This window comes from Strix uralensis, unplaced genomic scaffold (genome assembly GCF_047716275.1).
Source record: "Strix uralensis isolate ZFMK-TIS-50842 unplaced genomic scaffold, bStrUra1 scaffold_383, whole genome shotgun sequence".
Lineage (NCBI taxonomy): Eukaryota > Metazoa > Chordata > Aves > Strigiformes > Strigidae > Strix > Strix uralensis.
In genome coordinates this window covers 38273-57415 of record NW_027436977.1, presented here as the reverse complement: position 1 = coordinate 57415, position 19143 = coordinate 38273, and the positions used below count along the sequence as shown (strand labels likewise).

General features: G+C 64.3%; 2 protein-coding genes, 1 long non-coding RNA gene and 1 other non-coding gene across 4 annotated transcripts; 3 read left to right on the top strand and 1 right to left on the bottom strand.

Moving 5' to 3' along the window:
- Positions 1-1610: 1610 nt before the first annotated feature.
- LOC141938869 (metastasis-associated protein MTA2-like) lies at positions 1611-9039 on the top strand (the record flags this gene model as incomplete). The annotated part of the gene is given in 19 exon segments (XM_074857902.1): positions 1611-1678; positions 1796-1889; positions 2563-2680; positions 2780-2843; positions 2950-3067; positions 3190-3292; positions 4015-4114; positions 4220-4408; positions 4512-4586; positions 4680-4738; positions 4846-4943; positions 5927-6066; positions 6150-6378; positions 6461-6511; positions 6514-6549; positions 7528-7646; positions 8330-8477; positions 8608-8711; positions 8714-9039. Coding segments are annotated over 19 exon segments (1979 nt in total), but the record flags the coding sequence as incomplete, so codon positions are not given.
- A 50-nt stretch (positions 9040-9089) lies between these two features.
- TUT1 (terminal uridylyl transferase 1, U6 snRNA-specific) lies at positions 9090-14916 on the top strand. Its single transcript, XM_074857905.1, has 9 exons — positions 9090-9370; positions 9475-9665; positions 9748-9954; positions 10535-10649; positions 10756-11089; positions 11179-11285; positions 11946-12076; positions 13780-13864; positions 13958-14916. The coding sequence occupies exons 1-9, from the start codon at positions 9217-9219 to the stop codon at positions 14914-14916; spliced, it is 2283 nt and encodes a 760-aa protein (XP_074714006.1). The 5' UTR covers positions 9090-9216.
- A 1499-nt stretch (positions 14917-16415) lies between these two features.
- On the top strand, positions 16416-16606 carry LOC141938882 (U2 spliceosomal RNA). The gene has a single exon (XR_012627421.1). It is a non-coding gene; the product is annotated as a U2 spliceosomal RNA (small nuclear RNA).
- Positions 16607-17173: 567 nt separating this feature from the next.
- LOC141938870 (uncharacterized) lies at positions 17174-19065 on the bottom strand. The gene is made up of 2 exons (XR_012627416.1): positions 18652-19065; positions 17174-17432 (listed from the first exon to the last, which is right to left on the bottom strand). It is a non-coding gene; the product is annotated as an uncharacterized LOC141938870 (long non-coding RNA).
- Positions 19066-19143: the final 78 nt, after the last annotated feature.

Here is a 19143-nt window from a genome sequence, read left to right as displayed (position 1 = left end):
GGGATTTGGGGGGTTCTAAGGGGAAGGAGGGATCCTAAATGAGGAAGGGGGTTCTGTGAGGGGGTTTGGGGGGTCTGGGAGGGACGGGGGGGGTTCTGAGGGGATTTGGGGGGTTCTGTGAGGGGATTAGGGGGGTCTGTAAGGGACAGGGGGGGTACGGGAGGGGAGGGGGGTCCTAGATGGGGAAAGGAGGGTTTTGTGAGGGGATTTGGGGGTCCAGGAGGAGAGGGGGGGTCCTAGATGAGGAAGGGGGGGTCCTGTGAGGGGATTTGGGGGTCCGGGAGGAGAGGGGGGTTCTAGTAGGGAAAGGGGGGGGTCTTGTGAGGGGATTTGGGGGGTTCTAAGGGGAAGGGGGTTCCCAAATGGGGAAGGGGGTTCTGTGAGGGGATTTGGGGGGTCTGGGAGGGACGGGGGGGGTTCTGAGGGGATTTGGGGGTTCTGAGGGGATTTGGGGGGTCCATAAGGGATAGGGGGGTACGGGAGGGGAGGGGGGTCCTAGATGGGGAAGGGGGGGTTTTGTGAGGGGATTTGGGGGGTTTGGGAGGGACGGGGGGGGGTGAGGGGGAGGGAGGTTTCTGAGGGGATTTGGGGGGGTTCTGAGGGGATTTGGGGGGTCCGTAAGGGACAGGGGGAGTACGTGAGGGAAGGGGGGCCCTAGATGGGGAAGGGGGGGCCCTGTGAGGGGATTTGGGGGGTTCTGAGGGGATTTGGGGGGGTTCTAAGGGGAAGGGGGGGTCCTAAATAAGAAACAGGGGTCCTGTGAGGGGATTTGGGGGTCCGGGAGGGGGGGGGGGTCTAGAAGGGGAAGGGGGGGTCCTGTGAGGGGAATGGGGGGGTCTGGGAGGGACGGGGGGTGTCCGTGAGGGGGAGGGAGGTTTGTGAGGGGAGGGGGGGTCCTGTGAGCAGATTTGGGGTGTTTTAAGGGGAAGGGGGGTCCTAGATGAGGAAGGGGGTCCTGTGAGGGGTTTTGGGGGGGGGCCTGTGAGGGATTAAGGGGGTCGGTGAGGGGGGGTGGCCGTGAGGAAGAGGAGGGGGGGGACTGTGAGGGGACTGGGGGTCCCCGAGGCACAGAGGGGGGTGACACCGCCCCCCCCGTGTCTGTGAGGAAAAGGGGGGGCCCTGGGGGAGAGGGGGTGTGACAAGAGAGACACACGAGGGGGAAAGGGGGAGCCCACGAGAGGGAACCCCCATTTTGGGGGGGGGGGGGGGGGCTCATCCCGTAACCCCCCCGCTGTCTGGGAGGGAGAGGAGGGGGGGGTCTGTGTCAGTGGGGGACCCCTGGTCTGTAAGGGGGGGCCGTGGGGGGGGGGTGGCGGGACAAAGGGGGGGTCCCACAAAGGGAAGAGGGTGCTGGGGCTGTGAGGGGGTCACAGTTTGGGGGGGGGGGGGGTCACAGTTTGGGGGGGGGCACTATGGGGTAAGGAGAAGCCCCCCGTGCCCCTGCGGAGGAAGGTGTGTCTGCGAGCAGAGACCCCCCCCACTTTTTTGAGAGAAAAAACACCCCCCCCACCTTGTTAGAAGAAAAGGGGGGGCTGTAGCGCTGCGGGGGGGGGGTCTCCCCTCATCGCCCCTCATCGCCCCCCCCCTTTTTTTTTTTTTTTCCCCTGTAGATTACGTCTACTTCGAGAACTCCTCCAGCAACCCCTACCTCGTCCGCCGCATCGAGGAGCTCAACAAGGTGAGGAGCTGCCCCCCCTCAGGGTGTCGGGGGGGGATTTGGGGACCCCCCCTTTTCATTCTTGGAGAGGGGGGGGGGGGCTTCCTCATCATTGTGCCCCCCCCTCCCCGACCCCAGACCGCTAACGGCAACGTAGAGGCCAAGGTGGTTTGTCTCTTCCGCCGGCGGGATATTTCCAGCAGCCTCAACAGTTTGGCCGACAGCAATGCGCGTGAGTTTGGGGGGGGCTACGGCGAGGGGGGGGGTACAGGGAAAAGGGGGGGGGGGGGCTTGGGTTGTGGGTTGTGTGTCCCCCCCCCCCCCTCCCAATCCCACCTTCCCTACCCCCAGGGCTGGGGTGTGGCGGGGAGGGGGGGGGGGGCAGATCCTGACTTGCTGCGTTGGGTTGTGCTCAGGGGTGGGGTATCTGGGGGCCCCCCCCAACTTAAATTCCCCCCCCCAACTTAAATTCCGCCCCCCCAACTTAAATTCCCCCCCCCCAACTCCAGAATTTGGCGGGGGGGGGGGGGGGGGGAGCTGGTGCGTCTCAGTCCACTGTGGGGTGATTTTAGCCGGGGGGGGGGGGGGTGGTGTGTGTGGTGCCCATTTGAGGTCACAGATACACCCCAATGTAGAAGGGGGGGGCAAAACTTGGCCTCTGCCCCCCCCCATTATGGGGTGGGGGTGATTTTGGCCCGAACTGGGGGGGCCCCCCAGGGCTACCCCACCCCCACCAAGCTTCCTGCCATCCCCCCCGGGCCTGGGCTGCTGCCAAAATCCAGCGGAGAGGGGCGGGGGGGGGGGAGCTGCCGGGAGAACAATGCACCTCCCTGCTCGACTCCATGGAGGGGGGGCGCCCCCCCCTGCTTTTTTTTGACCCCCCCCCCATTTTTTTCCCCCCCCAGGCGAGTTTGAGGAGGAATCCAAGCAGCCCACCATGACGGAGCAGCAGCGTCACCAGCTGAAACACCGCGAGCTTTTCCTCTCCCGGCAGTTCGAATCGCTGCCGGCCACCCACATACGGTGCAAAAAATTTATTATTTTTTTGAGGGGGGAGGGATCCCCAAGGGTTTTTAGGGATTGGGGGGGCTCATTGTGACACCCCCACGTTCCCCCTCGCAGGGGGAAGTGCAGCGTGACGCTCCTCAACGAGACCGACATCCTGGGGCAGTATTTGGAGAAGGAGGTGAGTCCCGTAACCCCCCCCCCACCTCAAAACTCCTCAAAATTCGGCTAATTTGGGGGCCCCCCCGTACCCAGCTGAGCTCCCCCCACCCCGTGCCCCCCCCCAGGATTGTTTTTTCTACTCGCTGGTGTTCGACCCCGTCCAGAAAACCCTCTTGGCCGACCAGGGCGAGATCCGCGTCGGCTGCAAATATCAAGCGGAAATTCCCGACCGGCTGGCGGAAGGTTTGGGGGGGGGGGGGTGTGTGTCTCTGCGGGGTTATGGGGAGCACTGTGGGGTTTGGGGGGGGTTCAAGCTGATGCCCCCCCCCCTCAGCCTTCACCCCCCCCCCCCCACCTTTTCCCAGGTGAATCAGACAACCGGAACCAGCAGAAAATGGAGATGAAAGTGTGGGACCCCGACAACCCCCTCACAGACCGGCAGATCGACCAGTTCCTGGTGGTGGCACGGTGAGATGGACCCCCCCACCCCCCTAGTGTGTCCCCCCAATCTCTCTAGTGTCCCCCGCCCTAGTGTGTCCCCGTCCCCCCCCCCAACCCCTCTAGTGTCCCCCCCAACCTTCTTGTGTCCCCCCCCAACCCCTCTAGGGTCCCCCCCGACACCCTTGTGTCCCCCCCAACCTTCTTGGGTCTCCCCTCAACCCCCTCTAGGATCCCCCCCCGACACCCTTGTGTGTGTCCCCCAACGCTTTAGTGTCCCCCCCAACCTTCTTGGATCCCCCCGACACTCTTGGGTCCCCCCCCAACCCCTCTAGGATCCCCCCGACACCCTTGGGTCCCCCCCAACCCCTCTAGTGTCCCCCCCCCACCCCTCTAGGGTCCCCCCAACCTTCTTGTGTCCCCCCCCCAACCCCTCTAGGGTCCCCCCCGACACCCTTGTGTCCCCCCCAACCCCTCTAGGGTCCGCCTGACACCCTTGTGTCCCCCCCCAACATCCTCTAGGGCCCCCCCCCCAACATCCTCTAGGGCCCCCCCCCCAACCCTTCTGGGGTCCTCCCAACCTTCTTGGGTCCCCCCCGACACCCTTGTGTCCCCCCCAACCTTCTTGGGTCCCCCCCCAACCCCTCTAGGATCCCCCCGACACCCTCTAGTGTCCCCCCCAACCCCTCTAGTGTCCCCCCCCCCAACCTTCTTGGGTCCCCCCCCAACCCCTCCCTGTCCCCCCCTTTCAGAGCCGTCGGGACCTTTGCGCGCGCCCTGGACTGCAGCAGCTCCATCCGCCAGCCCAGCCTGCACATGAGCGCCGCCGCCGCCTCCCGGGATATCACACTGGTGAGATTTTTTTTTGGAGAGGGGGGTTCCCCGACTCCGTAGCAGGGTTGAGGGGGTTCTTGTAACCCCCCCCCTCACCATCCTGTGCCCCCCCACCTCCCCCAGTTCCACGCCATGGACACGCTGCAACGCAACGGCTACGATTTGGCCAAGGCCATGTCGACGCTGGTGCCGCAGGGGGGGCCGGTGTTGTGCCGCGACGAGATGGAGGAGTGGTCGGCTTCTGAGGCCATGCTCTTCGAAGAGGCCCTGGAAAAATACGGGAAGGATTTTAACGACATCCGGCAGGATTTTGTGAGTTTAGGGATGACGCCCACGGTGGTGGCGGGGGGGTAAAACACCCCCCCCCCCCAGGTCCATTTCGGCGCAAAAACTCGCTCTGGTTTTCTCCCCGCAGCTGCCTTGGAAATCCTTGGCCAGCATCGTGCAGTTTTATTACATGTGGAAAACCACTGATCGCTACATCCAGCAGGTATTGGGGGGCCGGGGGGGGGCTTCTGTGGGTCATGGGGGGGGCTGCTGCAACCCCCCCACCCCCCTGTCTTACCCCCGTCTGTGCTCGCAGAAGAGGCTGAAGGCAGCAGAGGCAGACAGCAAGCTGAAGCAAGTCTACATCCCCACTTAGTGAGTTGGGGAGGGAGCCAACGCTCTTGGGGGGCCCTGCACCCCCTCCTGGGCCTGTTGGGGGGAAGAGGAGCCCCCCCTGACCCCCCCTCCCTTTTTCTCCGCAGCACGAAGCCGAACCCCAACCAGATCATCTCGGTGGGTTCCAAACCCGGCATGAACGGCGCCGGCTTCCAGAAGGGGCTGACCTGCGAGAGCTGCCACAGTCAGTGGGGTTTGGGGGGGACACGCTGGGGTTTGGGGGGCTGCTGGGGTGGGGAGGGAACCACAGGCTCTGGGGGGGAAGTGGGGGGGTGAGAGCAACACGATAGGGGGGGACAGCGTAGAGACAATGGGGGGCTGTAGGGGTTGGGGGGGGTCATGGGTGGCTGTGGGGCAGGAGTAGGGGTGTGTAGGGGTTGGGGGGCAACGGGGCGGCTATAGGGGCTGTGGGGCAGGAATAAGGGTGTGTAGGGGTGGGGGGGACAGCTCTAGGGGTTGGGGGGCAGGGTGGGGGGGCAGCAGGGCAGCTCTAGGGGTGTGGGGCAGGAGCAAGGGTGCACAGGGGTGGGGGGGGCAGGATGGGGGGCAGCTCTAGGGGCTGGGGGGCAGGACTAGGTGTGCATAGGTGTGGGGGGGGGCAGCTGTAGGACCTGTGGGGTGGCAGTAGGGGTGTATGGGGGGCAGCTCTAGGGGTGTGGGGCAGGGCAAGGGGGCTTGGGGGCAGGGTGGGGGCAGCTCTAGGGGTTGTGGGGCAGGGTAGGGGGGGGCAGCAGGGCAGCTCTAGGGGCTGTGGGGCAGGAGCAGGGGTGCATGGGGGGGCAGCTCTTAGGGTGTGGGGCAGGAGCAGGGGTGCATAAGGGTGGGGGGGTAGGATGGGGGCAGCTCTGGGGGGTGTGGGGCAGGGTAGGGGGGGCAGCAGGGCAGCTCTAGGGGCTGTGGGGCAGGAGCAGGGGTGCATGGGGGGGGCAGCTCTAGGGGTGTGGGGCAGGGCAAGGGGGCTTGGGGGGTAGGATGGGGGCAGCTCTGGGGCGTGTGGGGCAGGGTAGGGGGGCTTGGGGACAGCTCTAGGGGTGTGGGGCAGGAGCAGGGGTGCATGGGGGGGGCAGCTCCAGGGGTGTGGGGCAGGGCAGGGACGCTTGGGGACAGCTCTAGGGGCTGGGGGGGGCAGCTCCACACCCCCCCTTCCCCCCCCACCCCACCCCACAGCCACCCAGTCCGCCCAGTGGTACGCCTGGGGCCCCCCCAACATGCAGTGTCGCCTCTGCGCCTCGTGCTGGATCTACTGGAAAAAATACGGGGGGCTGAAGACCCCCACCCAGCTGGAGGGGGCGGCCCGCAGCGCCTCGGTGAGCCCCGGGGGCGCCAGAAGGACTCCAAGACCCCCCCCAAAAATAAAAATAAAAGGTTCTAACCACGTTGTTTCCGGCAGGAGCCGCACTCCCGGGGGCACCTCTCGCGCCCCGAAGCGCAGAGCCTCTCCCCTTACACCACCAGCGCCAGCCGGGCCAAACTTTTAGCCAAAAACCGTCAAACTTTTCTCCTCCAAACCACCCGCCTGACCCGCCTGGCGCGACGCCTCTGCCGCGACGTCCTGCAGCCCCGCCGCGCCGCCCGGCGCCCCTACGCCCCCATCAACGCCAACGCCATCAAAGCTGAGTGTAGGTGACGATTTGGGGGGGTTTTTTGTGTCCCCCCCCCCACCCCACACCCACCCTTTATCTCTATTTTCCCACGCTCCAGGCTCCATCCGCTTGCCCAAAGCGGCGAAGGCTCCGCTCAAGATTCATCCGCTGCCCGGCTGCCCCTCGCCGCCATCGTTAAGGAGCTGGGTGAGGAGTTGGGGGGGGGGACACGACACAAAAAGGGGTGGGGGGGACACCCCGAGGGTGTGGGAGGGGTGGGGGGGGACAGGGATGGACCCTCAAGGTGCCTGGGTGGGTTTTGGGGCGTTTGCTGGGGGTTTTGTGGGGCTAAAGGGGGGGGTCTGTGGGGCTGGGGGGGTGGGGTTGTGGGGCTGAGGGGGGGGTCTGTGGAGCTGGGGGGGGTCCCTTGGGGGTGTGGGGTGGCCCCCGGGGGTGTGGGGTGGGTGGGGGGGTCACAATGTGGGGGTTGGGGGGGGGGACAGGGATGGACCCTCAAGGTGCCTGTGTGGGTTTTGGGGCGTTTGCTGGGGGTTTTGTGGGGCTAAGGGGGGGTCTGTGGGGTTTGGGGGGGGTCTCCTGGGGGTGTAGGGGGGGTTCCTGGGGTTGTGGGGTGACCCCTGGGGGGTGTGGGGTGGCCCCTGGGGGTGTGGGGGTCACAATGTGGGGGTTGGGGGGGGGGGACAGGGATGGACCCTCAAGGTGCTTGGGTGGGTTTTGGGGCTTTTCTGGGGGTTCTGTGGGGCTGAGGGGGGGGTCTGTGGGGCTGGGGGGGCCCCCAGGGGTGTGGGGTGACCCCTGGGGTGTGGGGTGGGTGTGGGGGGCCCCAATGTGGGGGTGGGGGGGGACAGGGATGGACCCTCAAGGTGCCTGGGTGGGTTTTGGGGCGTTTGCTGGGGGTTCTGTGGGGCTGGGGGGGGTCCCTGGGGTTGTGGGGTGGCCCGCGGGGGTGTGGGGTGGGGGTGGGGGGTCACAATGTGGGGGTGTGGGGTGACAGAGACGGACCCCCCCACGGTGTCTCAGCCAGGGTGGGGGGGTCTGCGGGGGTTGGATGGATTTTGGGGCTCTTCCTGGGAGCCGAGGGGGGGGCGGGGGGGGTCCCGTGGGGCTGGGGGGAGCCGTGGGGTGGTCCCTGACACCCCTCACCACCCCACCCCCCCCCCACAGCGGCACAGGCCCCCCTGAAGCCGAAGACGCCGCGAGGCACCAAGACCCCCATCAACCGGAACCAGCTGAGCCAGAGCCGGGGGCTGGCGGGGCTGGTGGGCAAAAGGGGCTACGAGGGGGCTGGCGAGGGCCACCGCCCCCCCCGGTACGGGTACGGGACGCTGAGGGGCTACGAGGGGGCGCGAAGGGCCACCAGCCCCGGGGAGGGGGGTATTGGGGGGTGGGAGGGGCCTCGCTGGGATTGACAGGGAGCAGGGCCTGTGGGAGCGGGGCTGGGGAGGGCAGAGGGGAGGATTGAGGGTGATTGACAGGGGGTGGAGCCTGGGGGTGATTGACAGGGGGTGGAGTCAGGTGGTTGGCAGGGGTGGGGCCTGGGGGGTGGAGCCGAGGGTGATTGACAGGGGGGTTGGGGCCTGGGGGTGACGGGGGTGGAGTTGGGTGATTGGTGGGGGTGGAGCCTGGGGGGTGATTGACATGGGGTGGAGTCTGGGGTATGATTGATGGGGTGGAGCCTGGGTTGACTGGTGGGGGGTGGAGCCAGGGGGATGATTGACAGGGGGTGGAGCCTGGGAAAAGGCATTAAGCCAGGTGTGGGAACATGGGTGATTGACAGGGGGTGGGGCATGATGTGATTGACAGAGGACTGTCATGGAGAAAGAGATTGGCCAGGCTCTATGCGGGGGGCGGGGCCTGCAAGCATGAGGCTGTCTCTGATTGGCTGGGGTGCATGTGTGTGTGACTGACAGCTCCTGGGCGGGGGGGGGAGGAGGAAGGGGCGGGGCCTGAACATTTCCCCGCCCAGGTCGGGGCCTCGGGCCTCCCCTTCTCGGCCAATGGTCGCCCCCTGGCCACGGGGCTGCGCGCGGGGCCCCCCCCCGCCAGCAAACGCCAGAAGCTGAACCCCGCTGACGCCCCCAACCCCGTCGTCTTCGTGGCCACCAAGGACACCAGGTTGGGGCGGGGGGGGTCGGGGCGGGGGGGGGGGGCTGTGGGGAGGAGGAAGAGGGCACTGGGGGGGGGGCCCTGGGGTGCTCCCCAGCCCCTGACCCCCCCTCCCTCCCCGTGTGTCCCCCTCCCCAGGGGCGCTGCGGAAGGCGCTGACGCACCTGGAGCTCCGCCGCGCCGCCCGGCGCCCCAACCTGCCCCTCAAGGTGAAACCGGGGCTGCCCCTGCGGCCCGGGGGGGCCCTGGCGCCCTCCGCCCCCCCCCCCACCCCGCCAGCACCTCAGAGCCCATCGTCCTCGAGGACTGACCCCCCCCCCCCGCCACCGGGCCGGGCCCCTTTTGTATTTTTTTTATTTCCATAGAAACCGCGGGGGGTGGGGAGGGCCCGGTGCCGGTCTGGAGCCCCCCCCCCCCGCTGCCTGACCCCCCCCCGACCCCCCCTCCCCGACCCCCCCCCCCCCCCCCCCCCGCGGGCCCCTTTTGTACGTGGAGCGACGCCCCCGGTTTTGTATCTCGGGCTGTCCCGGTTCTGTAGCGACAGGAAATAAAACCGACGATTTTTCTTCACCGGGAACCAACAACCGGCGCGGGGGCGGGGGCGGGGGGACACGGAAACAATCAGGGCGGAACGTTTGTTCCCGCGGGGTGTGTTTCCGGGAGGGGTCGGTTCCGGGGTGGCGTCACTTCCGGTCGGGGGGGGAAGGTCAGGTGATCGGACCACTTCCGGCGGAAGTGCGGCCGCTAATGGCGGAGGGGGAGGCAGAGGCCATGGCGGCGGGGCCCGCCCCGGCCCCGGTGGGCTCCGCCGCGTCCCCCCCGCCCCCGGAGGCGGATCCCGACGTGGAGCCGCTCCCGCGGGGCTTCCGCTGCCGCCTGTGCCAGGTTTCCGCGGCCAACCGTGAGTGCGGGCCCGGGGGGGCGGGGGGTGGCGCTCCGGTGGCGGGGGGCGGAGGGGTGTTACCGGGTGTCCCCCCCTCCTCCGCCGCTTCTCCCCTCCCGCAGGGCCGAGCCTGGCGGAGCATCTCCGGGGCAAAAAGCACCAGCGGCTGCGGACCCTTCGTGCCGAACGGCGGGCGCAGGAGCAGCGGAGCCTTTTCGTCAGCGGTTTCGCCCGCGGCACGTCGGGCGCGGAGCTCGCGGAGTATTTCGGGGCTTTCGGGGACGTTGCGACCGTCGTGATGGACAAAGAGAAGGTTTTTTTGGGGGTGAAATGGGGGGAATTGGGGAGTCCCCCCGCCATCGGGATGGCGCTGACGGGGCGTCCGTTCCCCTTAGGGCGTCTACGCCATCGTGGAGCTGCGGGAGGCCGCGGGCCGGGAGCGGGCGCTGGCCGAGCCCCAACACGCTCTGGCCGGGCACCGGCTCCGGGTTCGTCCCCGGGAGGAGAAAGTTTTTGCTTACAGCCCCCGCCCCGGGGGCGGCGCCCGCCGGGAGCCTCTTGGGCCGGAGAAGCTGGAGCAGGCGCTTTGCCAGGCCCCGGATGTGAGTATGGCCTCGGGAGGGTGGTCTTCTGGGGGTTTGGGGGGGTCCTGGGGGTTTGGGGGGGGGTGTCCTGGGGGTTTGGGGGGTGTCCTGGGGGTTTGAGGGGGATCTTGGGGGTTTGAGGGGGGTCTTGAGGATTTGGGGGAGGGTCTTGGGGGTCTGGGGAGGTTTGAGGGGGGTCTTGGGGCTTTGGGGGGGTGTCTTGGGGGTTTGAGAGGGGAGTCCTGGGGGTTTGAGGGGGGTCCTGGGGGGTGTGGGGAGGGCTTGGGGGCTTGAGAGGGGTCCTGGGGGTTTGACAGGGGTCTTGGGGCTTTGGGGGGGGGTCCTGGGGCTTTGAGGGGGTGTCTTGGGGGTTTGGGGGGAGAGTCCTGGGGGTTTGAGGGGGGTCCTGGGGCTTTGGGGAGGGTCCCAAAGCATTCTCAGGGGGTTGGTGAGTTCTGGTGGGATGGGAGGTGGGTCCCAAAGCTCTCCTGGGGGGTTTTGCAGGGTCCTGGTGCTCTCCCAAACATGGAGGGGGGGGCGGCGGCGGGGGGGAAGAACCGCCCCCCCCCAGTCCCACCAGTAACCCCAGTCCGCGCAGGTGGACGCCCAGATGTCGCAGCTGGTGGAGCTGCTGGAGCTGAGCGAGGCCGAGCGCCGCGTGCGGCACCTCCTGGTGACCCTTTTCCAGGAAGTTTTCACCGAATTTTTCCCCGGTGAGTCTTTTCCTCGCGCCGCCCACGGCCGATTCCCTCGGGCGAGCCCAGGATGGGGCTAATGGGGGTTTATTTTTGTGGCCCCCCCCCCCCCCCCCCCCCCCAGGCTGCGCCGTGGTGCCCTTCGGTTCCTCCGTCAACGGCTTCGACACCCGCGGCTGCGACCTTGACCTTCTCCTGGATCTCGAACCCACCAAATCCCTCCAGGCCTCAACCCCGGACGCTCCCGCTTCCACCTCGGACACTGAAAATTCCCTCCTGAGCGACATCGATTTGGTGGCCACGCCGGCAACGGAGCTCCTGGACCTGGTGGCCACCGTCCTGCGCCGCTGCGTGCCCGGCGTGCGCCGCGTCCGCGCCGTCCCCTCCGCCCGTCGCCCCGTCGTGAAATTCACCCACAAACAATCCGCGTTGGCGGGCGACGTTTCCATCGACAACAGGTCTGGGGGGGGGAGGGCGAGGGTTTTGGGGTAGAATTTCTACATTTTGGGGCTTTTTGTAACCGTTATTGGTTCTTTTTTAACGGCAGGCTGGCGCTGCTCAACACCCGCTTCCTGCGCCTCTGCGCCGATGCCGACGCGCGCGTGCGGCCGCTGGTTTACGCCGTGCGGCTCTGGGCCAAGCAGCAGGGGGCTGGCTGGTGAGAGCGAGCCCCCCCGGTGGCCACCCAGCCCCCCCCCGGTGGCTACCCAGCCTCCCTGGTGCCCACCTGGCCCCCCGGTGGCTACCGAGCCTCCCCGGTGCCCCCCCCTGGTGCCCACCCAGCCCCCCCCCGGTGCCCACCCGCCCCCCCCTGGTGGCCACCCGGCACCCCCCCCCCCGCCCTGGTGGCTACCCAGCTTCCCCGGTGGCTGCCTGGCCCCCCTCGTGCCCACCCAGCCCCCCCCCCGGTGGCCGCCCAGCCCCCCTGGTGGCTACCCAGCCCCCCCCGGTGGCTACCCAGCCTCCTTGGTAGCCCCGTGGTGGCTACCCAGCTCCCCCGGTGGCCGTCCGGCCCCCCCCAGTGGCCACCTGCCCCCCCCTGGTGGCCACCCGGCACCCCCCCCCCCCGGTGGCTGCCTGGCCCCCCCGGTGGCCACCCAGCCCCCCCCCAGTGGCCACCCAGCCCCCCTGGTGGCTACCCAGCCCCCCCCGGTGGCTACCCAGCCTCCTTGGTGCCCCCCCGGTGCCCACCCAGCCCCCTGGTGGCTACCCAGCTCCCCCGGTGGCCGTCCGACCCCCCCCGGTGGCCACCCAGCCCCCCGCAGTGGCCACCCGGCCCCCCCCCGACACCATCTTGATGCCCTTTTCCCACAGGAAACCCCTTGGGGGGCGGCCCCCTCCTCAACAACTACGCCCTGACGCTGCTGGTGCTGTTCTTCCTGCAGACGCGCAGCCCCCCCGTGCTGCCCACCGTCGCCCGCTTGCGGGATTTGCCGGTAAAAGCCGTTTTTTTCCCCATTTTATCCCGCTAAAATCCATATTTTCATCTTCTTTTTATCCCTTTTATCCCAGTAAAATAATCCACATTTTCACCTTTTTCCCCATTTTATCCCGCTAAAATCCGCATTTTCACCTTTTTATTCCTTTTATCCCACTAAAATCCATTTTTTGACCATTTTTATCCCGGTAAAATTCTCCATGTTTTTATCCATTTTATCCCAACAAAATCCATATTTTCCCCTTTTTATCCCTTTTATCCCGGTAGAATAATCCACATTTTCACCTTTTTATCCATTTTATCTCAGTAAAATAATCTATATTTTCACCTTTTTACCAATTTTATCCCAGTAAAATCCATTTCTTCCCCTTTTTATTCCTTTTATCCCAGTAGAGTAATCCACATTTTCACCTTTTTATCCATTTTATCTCGGTAAAATAATCTATATTTTCACCTTTTTACCAATTTTATCCCAGTAAAATCCACATTTTCACCTTTTTCCCCATTTTATCCCGGTAAAATCCATATTTTCACCTTCTTTTTATCCCTTTTATCCCAGTAAAATAATCCACATTTTCACCTTTTTATCCCTTTTATTTTGGTAAAATCCTCCATATTTTCACTTTTTTATCCATTTTATTCTGGCAAAATCTGTATTTTCCCTTTTTTATCCGTTTTTTATCCGGTAAAATCAGATTTTCACCTTATTTTTATCCCGCTAAAATCCACATTTTCACTTTTTTACCCATTTTATCCCAGTAAAATCCAGATTCTCACCTTTTCATCCATTTTATCCCAGTAAAATCCATATTTTCACCTTTTTTCACCATTTTATCCTGGTAAAATTCTCCATATTTTCACCTTTTTACCAATTTTATCGCAGTAAAATCCATTTTTTTCCCCTTTTTATCCCGGTAGAATAATCCACATTTTCACCTTTTTATCCATTTTATCTCAGTAAAATAATCCGTATTTTCATCTTTTTACCAATTTTATCCCAGTAAAATCCACATTTTTACATTTTTATCATTTTTATGCCGGTAAAATCCATATTTTCACTTTCTTTTTATCCCTTTTTATCCCAGTAAAATAATCTGTATTTTCACGTTTTTTCCCCATTTTATCGCGGTAAAATCCATATTTTCACCTTTTTATCTCTTTTATCCCAGTAAAATAATCCACATTTTCACCTTTTGCCCCATTTTATCCTGGTGAAATCCACGTTTTCACCTTTTTATCCCTTTTATCCCGCTAAAATCCATATTTTCACCATTTTATCCATTTTATCCATTAAAATCCACATTTTCACCTTTTTCACCATTTTGTCCCACTAAAATCCACATTTTCCCTTTTTTCTCCCTTTTACCCCACTAAAATCCATTTTTCACCATTTTTCTCCCTTTTACCCACTAAAATCCATTTTTTTCACCATTTTTAATCCCTTTTATCCCACTAAAAATCCACATTTTCATCTTTTTATCCATTTTATCTCGGTAAAATAATCTGTATTTTCACCTTTTTCCCCATTTTATCCCGCTAAAATCCACATTTTTACTTTTTATCCCTTTTACCCCACTAAAATCCACATTTTCCCCTTTTTCTCCCTTTTACCCCCCTAAAATCCATCTTTCCACCCTTTTATCCCTCTAGACCCCCCCTTTTCCCCCCGATTTCAGCCGTTTCCGCGCTCTTTCCGCCGCAGGGCCCGAGGACCGCGCCGTGGTGGCGGGGTGGGACTGCACCTTCCCACGGGACGCGGCCGCGCTCGCGCCCAGCGCCAACACCGAGACGCCGTGTGAGTTTTGGGGCGTTTTGGGGTGATTTGGAGAGGGGGGGGGGGGGGGGGGGGCGCAGCCCCCCCCGCTCACCCCCTCCCCTATCCCCGTAGCTTCTCTCCTGGCCGAATTTTTCCGCGTTTTCTCCGATTTCGACTTCGCGGGGCAGCTGGTTTCTTTACGGGAAGGTCGAGCGTCGCCGTTGCCGCCCCCCGAAAACCCCGAAGGCTTGAAACTGGGACCCCTCAACCTCCAAGACCCCTTCGAGCTCGACCACAACGTGGCGGCCAACGTCAACGCCAAAACGGCCGCGCGTCTCGCCCGCTGCTGCCGCCGCGCCGCCAAGTTCTGCCGCAGCCTCCGCTACCGCCGCAAATCCGCCAAGGGCCGCGCGTGGGGCTTGACCCGACTCTTCCAACCCGCCGCCGCGCAACCGGGAGACGCCGCCGCCGCCGCCTTCCTCATCCCCATCCCACGGGCGACGCGCGGCGCCCTCGCGCCCTCCGCTTCCGCCAGGTTTGCGCCGCCGTCGCCTTCGTCCTCGGGGACGTTCTCGGGTGCAGCTGCGCCGCCGGGACGCCCGTTTGGGGCGATTCCGAGGTTTTTGTTGCTGGGGGAAAGCGTCGATTCGCCGAAGAAACCGACGGCGCCGCGGCGAAGAAAACCGCGGCGCGATGCCGGCGAGGAGGAGTCGGCGGCGGAAGGAGCGACTTGGACCTGCGCCGTTTGGCACCGCGTCTGGACCGGCCGCCGCCGCCTCCGCCGCCGTTTGCTCCGCGGGGACGGTCCCCGGGACCTGGCGCTGGAGCGAACGGTGTCGCAAACCATCGTCCACCGCGACGGCGCCGAGCGCCCCCCGCAGCCGCTGCTCCGCTTCGCCGCCAGCGCCCGCCCCGCCGCCACCCACGTCCTGCTGCGCTTGCTGCCCTCCCCCGACGCCCCCGCGCCGCTTTTTCGGGATTTTTATCACTTTTTGAAGAGTTTTTTACCCGCCGCCGTGCGGCGCCGCTTGGGAGAGGGGGCGGCGAGGGAAACGCAGCCGCAGGACGGGGAGGGGGGTTCAACACCCTGAAGGGTTTGGGGCAGTAAAAATGTTTCGTTTTTCAACCCGTGTTTGGCGTGGGGAGAGGCGGCGTGGGGATTTTTGGGGAGAAAAAGCGGGAAAAAAAGAAAACCCTGGAGCGCGGGTTTTATTGCTTAAATTTTCCTGATTTAAAGGAAATTCGGAGCGTGAGCTCGGGGCGGGGGGGGGGGGGCGTTTGTGCGCTGGGCTTCAAACAGGCGTTAACTTGGGTTAAAATGGCTGAAAAATGGCTAAAAAGGGGCAGAATGGGATGAAATATTTTAATTGGGAGGGGCCGACACACCCCCCCCCCCCCCGCCCCTTCATCGCCTTCAACTGCCTCCGGGCTGAGCCAGAGTTTAGGGGCGGGGCTAGTGCGAGAGAGGGGCGGGGATATGCAAATTGAGGGTGGGAAAAGTGTCGCAGGGGCCGCCGGGAGGGTCCGGTCGCGGGAGTTTTGCGGAGGGCGGGGAGGGAAAGGAGCGGCCAATCAGGTTGCCGCGGGGAAAGAACGGGGCGGGGTCAATACGGGTGACGGGCGGGGATATGCAAATAAAAGCGTTATGCTAATTGAGCCGCCGGGAGGGGCCGGTCGGCGGGTTGGGAGGGCGAGGAGCGAATGCAAATTGAGGCGATGGAGCGGCCAATCGAATTGCGGCGATGGGGAGCGGAGGGCGCGGTGAAGCCGCGCGAGGGGCGGGGATATGCAAATAAAAGCGTTCGGGGTGGTGCCAGCGAGGGGGGGCAGGTCAATGCAAATGAGGCGCCTTAAAAGGCGCGGGGGCGGAGCGTGCGGATCGCGGCAATGGCTGGCGCAGTCCGGGGGGCGTGGTTATGCTAATTGAGCCGCCGGGAGGGGCCGCTCGCGGGAGCTTCGCGGGTTGGGCGGGGAGGGGGAGGAGCGAATGCAGATTGAGGCGTTGGAGCGGCCAATCGAATTGCGGCGATGGGGGGAGCGGAGGGCGCGGTGAAGCCGCGCGAGGGGCGGGGATATGCAAATGAGGGGGTGGGGCGGAGCGCGGAAGGGGGGCGGGTCAATGCGAATGAGGCGCCTTAAAAGGCGCGGGGGCGGAGCGTGCGGCGCGCGGCAGTGGCTGGCGCATGCGGGGAGGGGGCGTGGTTATGCTAATTGAGCCGCCGGGAGGGGCCGGTCGGCGGGTTGGGAGGGAGGGCGGGGAGGGGGAGAAGCGAATGCAGATTGGGCGATGGAGCGGCCAATCAAATGGCGGCGATGGGGAGCGGAGGGCGCGGTGAAGCCGCGCGAGGGGCGGGGATATGCAGATTTCGGGCGAGGAAAGAAACGTCGCGGGGGCCGCCGGGAGCGTCCGGTGGCGGCGTCCCGGGGCTCTGTCGGGGGTCGGTGTCCGCGGGGCGCGGCGGTCGGGCCTTACTGCGGCGGGGAGGGAGCGCGGGAGGCGTCGGGGGCCGTTTTGCCGGGGTCGGTGTTGTGTCCGTGCGGTGCGTGTGAGCGCGGGGGTGTGGGTCGGTGCGGGGCGGGGGTGCGGGGTATCGCTTCTCGGCCTTTTGGCTAAGATCAAGTGTAGTATCTGTTCTTATCAGTTTAATATCTGATACGTCCTCGATGAGAGGACTTTATATTAAACGGATTTTTGGGTGTGGGAGTTGGACCCGGAGCTTGCTCCCTCCGCTCCGCGCATCGTCCCGGTATTGCAGTGCCTCCGGGAACGGTGCCCGCCCCCCCGGGGGTCCTTGTGCCGGTCAAAGACAGAACGAGCCGCCCCTCCCGCTCCCCCCGCCCTGACCCAGCGCCGCGTCCGTCCCCGCGTGTCGCTGAATCCCGAAACCCTCCGCGCTGCAGAAGCCCTTGAGGCTCCTCCCCCTGACCCTTCCCGACCCCCCCGAGCCCTCAGCGCCGGCTCAACCCGACTCTCCACCCCCCCCCCCAGGGACGGGGACTCCCCCCCCGGGACGCTCCACCAGAGTCACACAGCGGCTGCGGTTACTCCGGCCGGGGGGCGAGGGGGTTTCTCCCCAAAGCTGCCCCCCCCGCACGTTGTACCAGCAACCCCTCGAGTGGGGATGTACATATTCATGGGCTCACACCGCGCACGCATACATATGCATGAGGGGGGCGGGGTTAGCGCGAGAGGCTCCGGGCAGCACTTCGTGTCCTCTTTGCCCCCGCGCATCCCCTCCTGGGGGGCTCTCCGGGGGGCTTCGGGAGGAAGGCTCGTGGTCTTTCTCACCTTTTTTCCCCCCGGAGCACGCGCAGATTCTCTCGGCCAATTTCTTCAACAACAACAACAACGTTTTTCGGCCGGTTTACTCATCCTCTCTGATCGAAGAGAACCAGTGGAACTTCCCCCACCCGTCTGTACCCGTTACCGAGGCCCGACTCGTCAGAGCACACCAGTGCCTCCAGCACAGCACCGCGACATTGTGCTCAGCGCTGCGGTTCTTGGTAGATTTTCACAGCAAACTGCTTCGTTTTGGTGGACACAGCCCTTGGGAAAATCCCCCAGAACCGTCTGGGCCAGCAGGATTCTCAGCAATACTAAAAAATACTATAAGTAATACTATCACTTGCTAGAAGTGAGGAAATAAGTTGCTAAGCAGTTTGCTGTAAGTAAATAAGTCTTAAAACAAGTGATCGCTTCTCTGTATCACCCGCCCCGGGCAGCCCATTCCAACGCCCAACAGCCCCTTCGCGACAGAAATCCTTCCTAAGAGCCAGCCCGACCCTGCCCTGGCGCAGCTTGAGGCCGTTCCCTCTCGTCCTGGCGCTGGTTCCTGGGCTCAAGAGACTCCTCCCCCCCTCTCTGCACCCTCCTTTCAGGGAGTTGCAGAGGGCCAGGAGGTCTCCCCTCAGCCTCCTCTTCTCCACACTAAACCCCCCCAGTTCCCTCAGCCGCTCCCCATCAGACCTGTGCTCCAGACCCTGCACCAGCTCCGTTGCCCTTCTCTGGACACGCTCGAGTCATTCAAGGGCCTTTTTGGGGTGAGGGGCCCAAAACTGAACCCACTCACCGAGGGGCGGCCTCACCAGGGGTCAGATCCCTCCCCTGTCCCTGCTGGCCACGCTGGTGCTGGTACAAGCCAGGATGCCACTGGCCTCCTTGGCCACCCGGGCACACTGCTGGCTCCTTATCACCCCCCAGGTCCCTCTCTGACTGGCAGCTCTCCAGCCACTCCTCCCCAGGCCTGTAGCCCTGCTGGGGGTTGTTGTGGCCCAAGGGCAGCACCCGGCATTTGCCCTTAGTGAAACTCCTCCCGTTGGGCTCAGCCCATCGCTCCAGCCTGGCCAGATCCCTCTGCAGACCCTCCCCACCCTCGAGAGATCAACACCCCCCCCCCACTGGGTGTCATCTCCAAACTGACCGCGGGTGCGCTCCATCCCCTCGTCCAGAGCAGCAATAACGACGTTAAACAGGAGCGGCCCCAAAACCCAGCCCTGGGGGACACCACTGGTGACCGGCCGCCAACCGGATTTAACTCCCTTCCCCACCACTCTCCGGGCCCGGCCGTCGGGCAGTTTTTTACCCAGCCGAGCGCGTGCCCACCCGAGCCTCGAGCAGCCCCAGTTTCGCCAGGAGAACGCCGTGGGAAACGGCGTCAAAGGCCTCGCTGAAGTCAAGGCAGACACCACCCCAGCCTCTCCCTCATGCAACCAGCAGGTCGCCCTGGCGTAGGAGATGAGCTTTGTCCGGCCGGCGGGGTTTGTCCCGCCCGCTGCCAGCCCCCAACTCTTCACGCGGCTCCAAACCCCGCCGCTCCGTCCCGCACCTGCGGCCCATCCGCGTCGCTCCGCTCCGGTTCCTCCCGCGGAGCCGCCGCTCGGCGCGGCCGCCTCCGCCCTCCCGGGGCCTTGGGGCTCCTCCAACATTTTCCCCGCCGGTCGCCGTTTTGGGGGAAAAAGCTCCCGCGGGTCTCTTGACCATGATCTGTGTGGAGCTGGAAAGGCCCGACCTTAACGAGCCGCTTAATGACTCGCTGATCGCTTTGGCTCCGCCCGGACCTCGCCGCCGCGGGTTAATTCCCGTCAATTCCGCCCGAGCGGGTTTTAAAGCGGCCCCGGCCAGGGCGGCGCCGCGGACACCCGGGGCGCGTGGTCCTTCGCCCGCAGGTCTCGCCTCAATGAAAGCTCCCAGAGGGGCTCTAGGGATCAATTAGCAGCGCTGTGTTAATGAAGAGCCCGCCCAGCAGTTCCTCCCGCCGCAGGGAGCCGCCCCCCCCCCCCCCCCGCTGCTCCGGCTGCTCCCGCTCGGGCCGGCGGCG

What these genes read in the sequence shown, in the direction of transcription:
- TUT1 (XM_074857905.1), top strand. Translation starts at nt 9,217, where the DNA reads ATGGCGGAGGGGGAGGCAGAGGCCATGGCGGCGGGGCCCGCCCCGGCC. An exon ending in TTTCACCGAATTTTTCCCCG is followed by an intron (nt 10,650 to 10,755) that starts GTGAGTCTTTTC and finishes CCCCCCCCCCAG; the next exon opens with GCTGCGCCGTGGTGCCCTTC. An exon ending in GACGTTTCCATCGACAACAG is followed by an intron (nt 11,090 to 11,178) that starts GTCTGGGGGGGG and finishes TTTTAACGGCAG; the next exon opens with GCTGGCGCTGCTCAACACCC.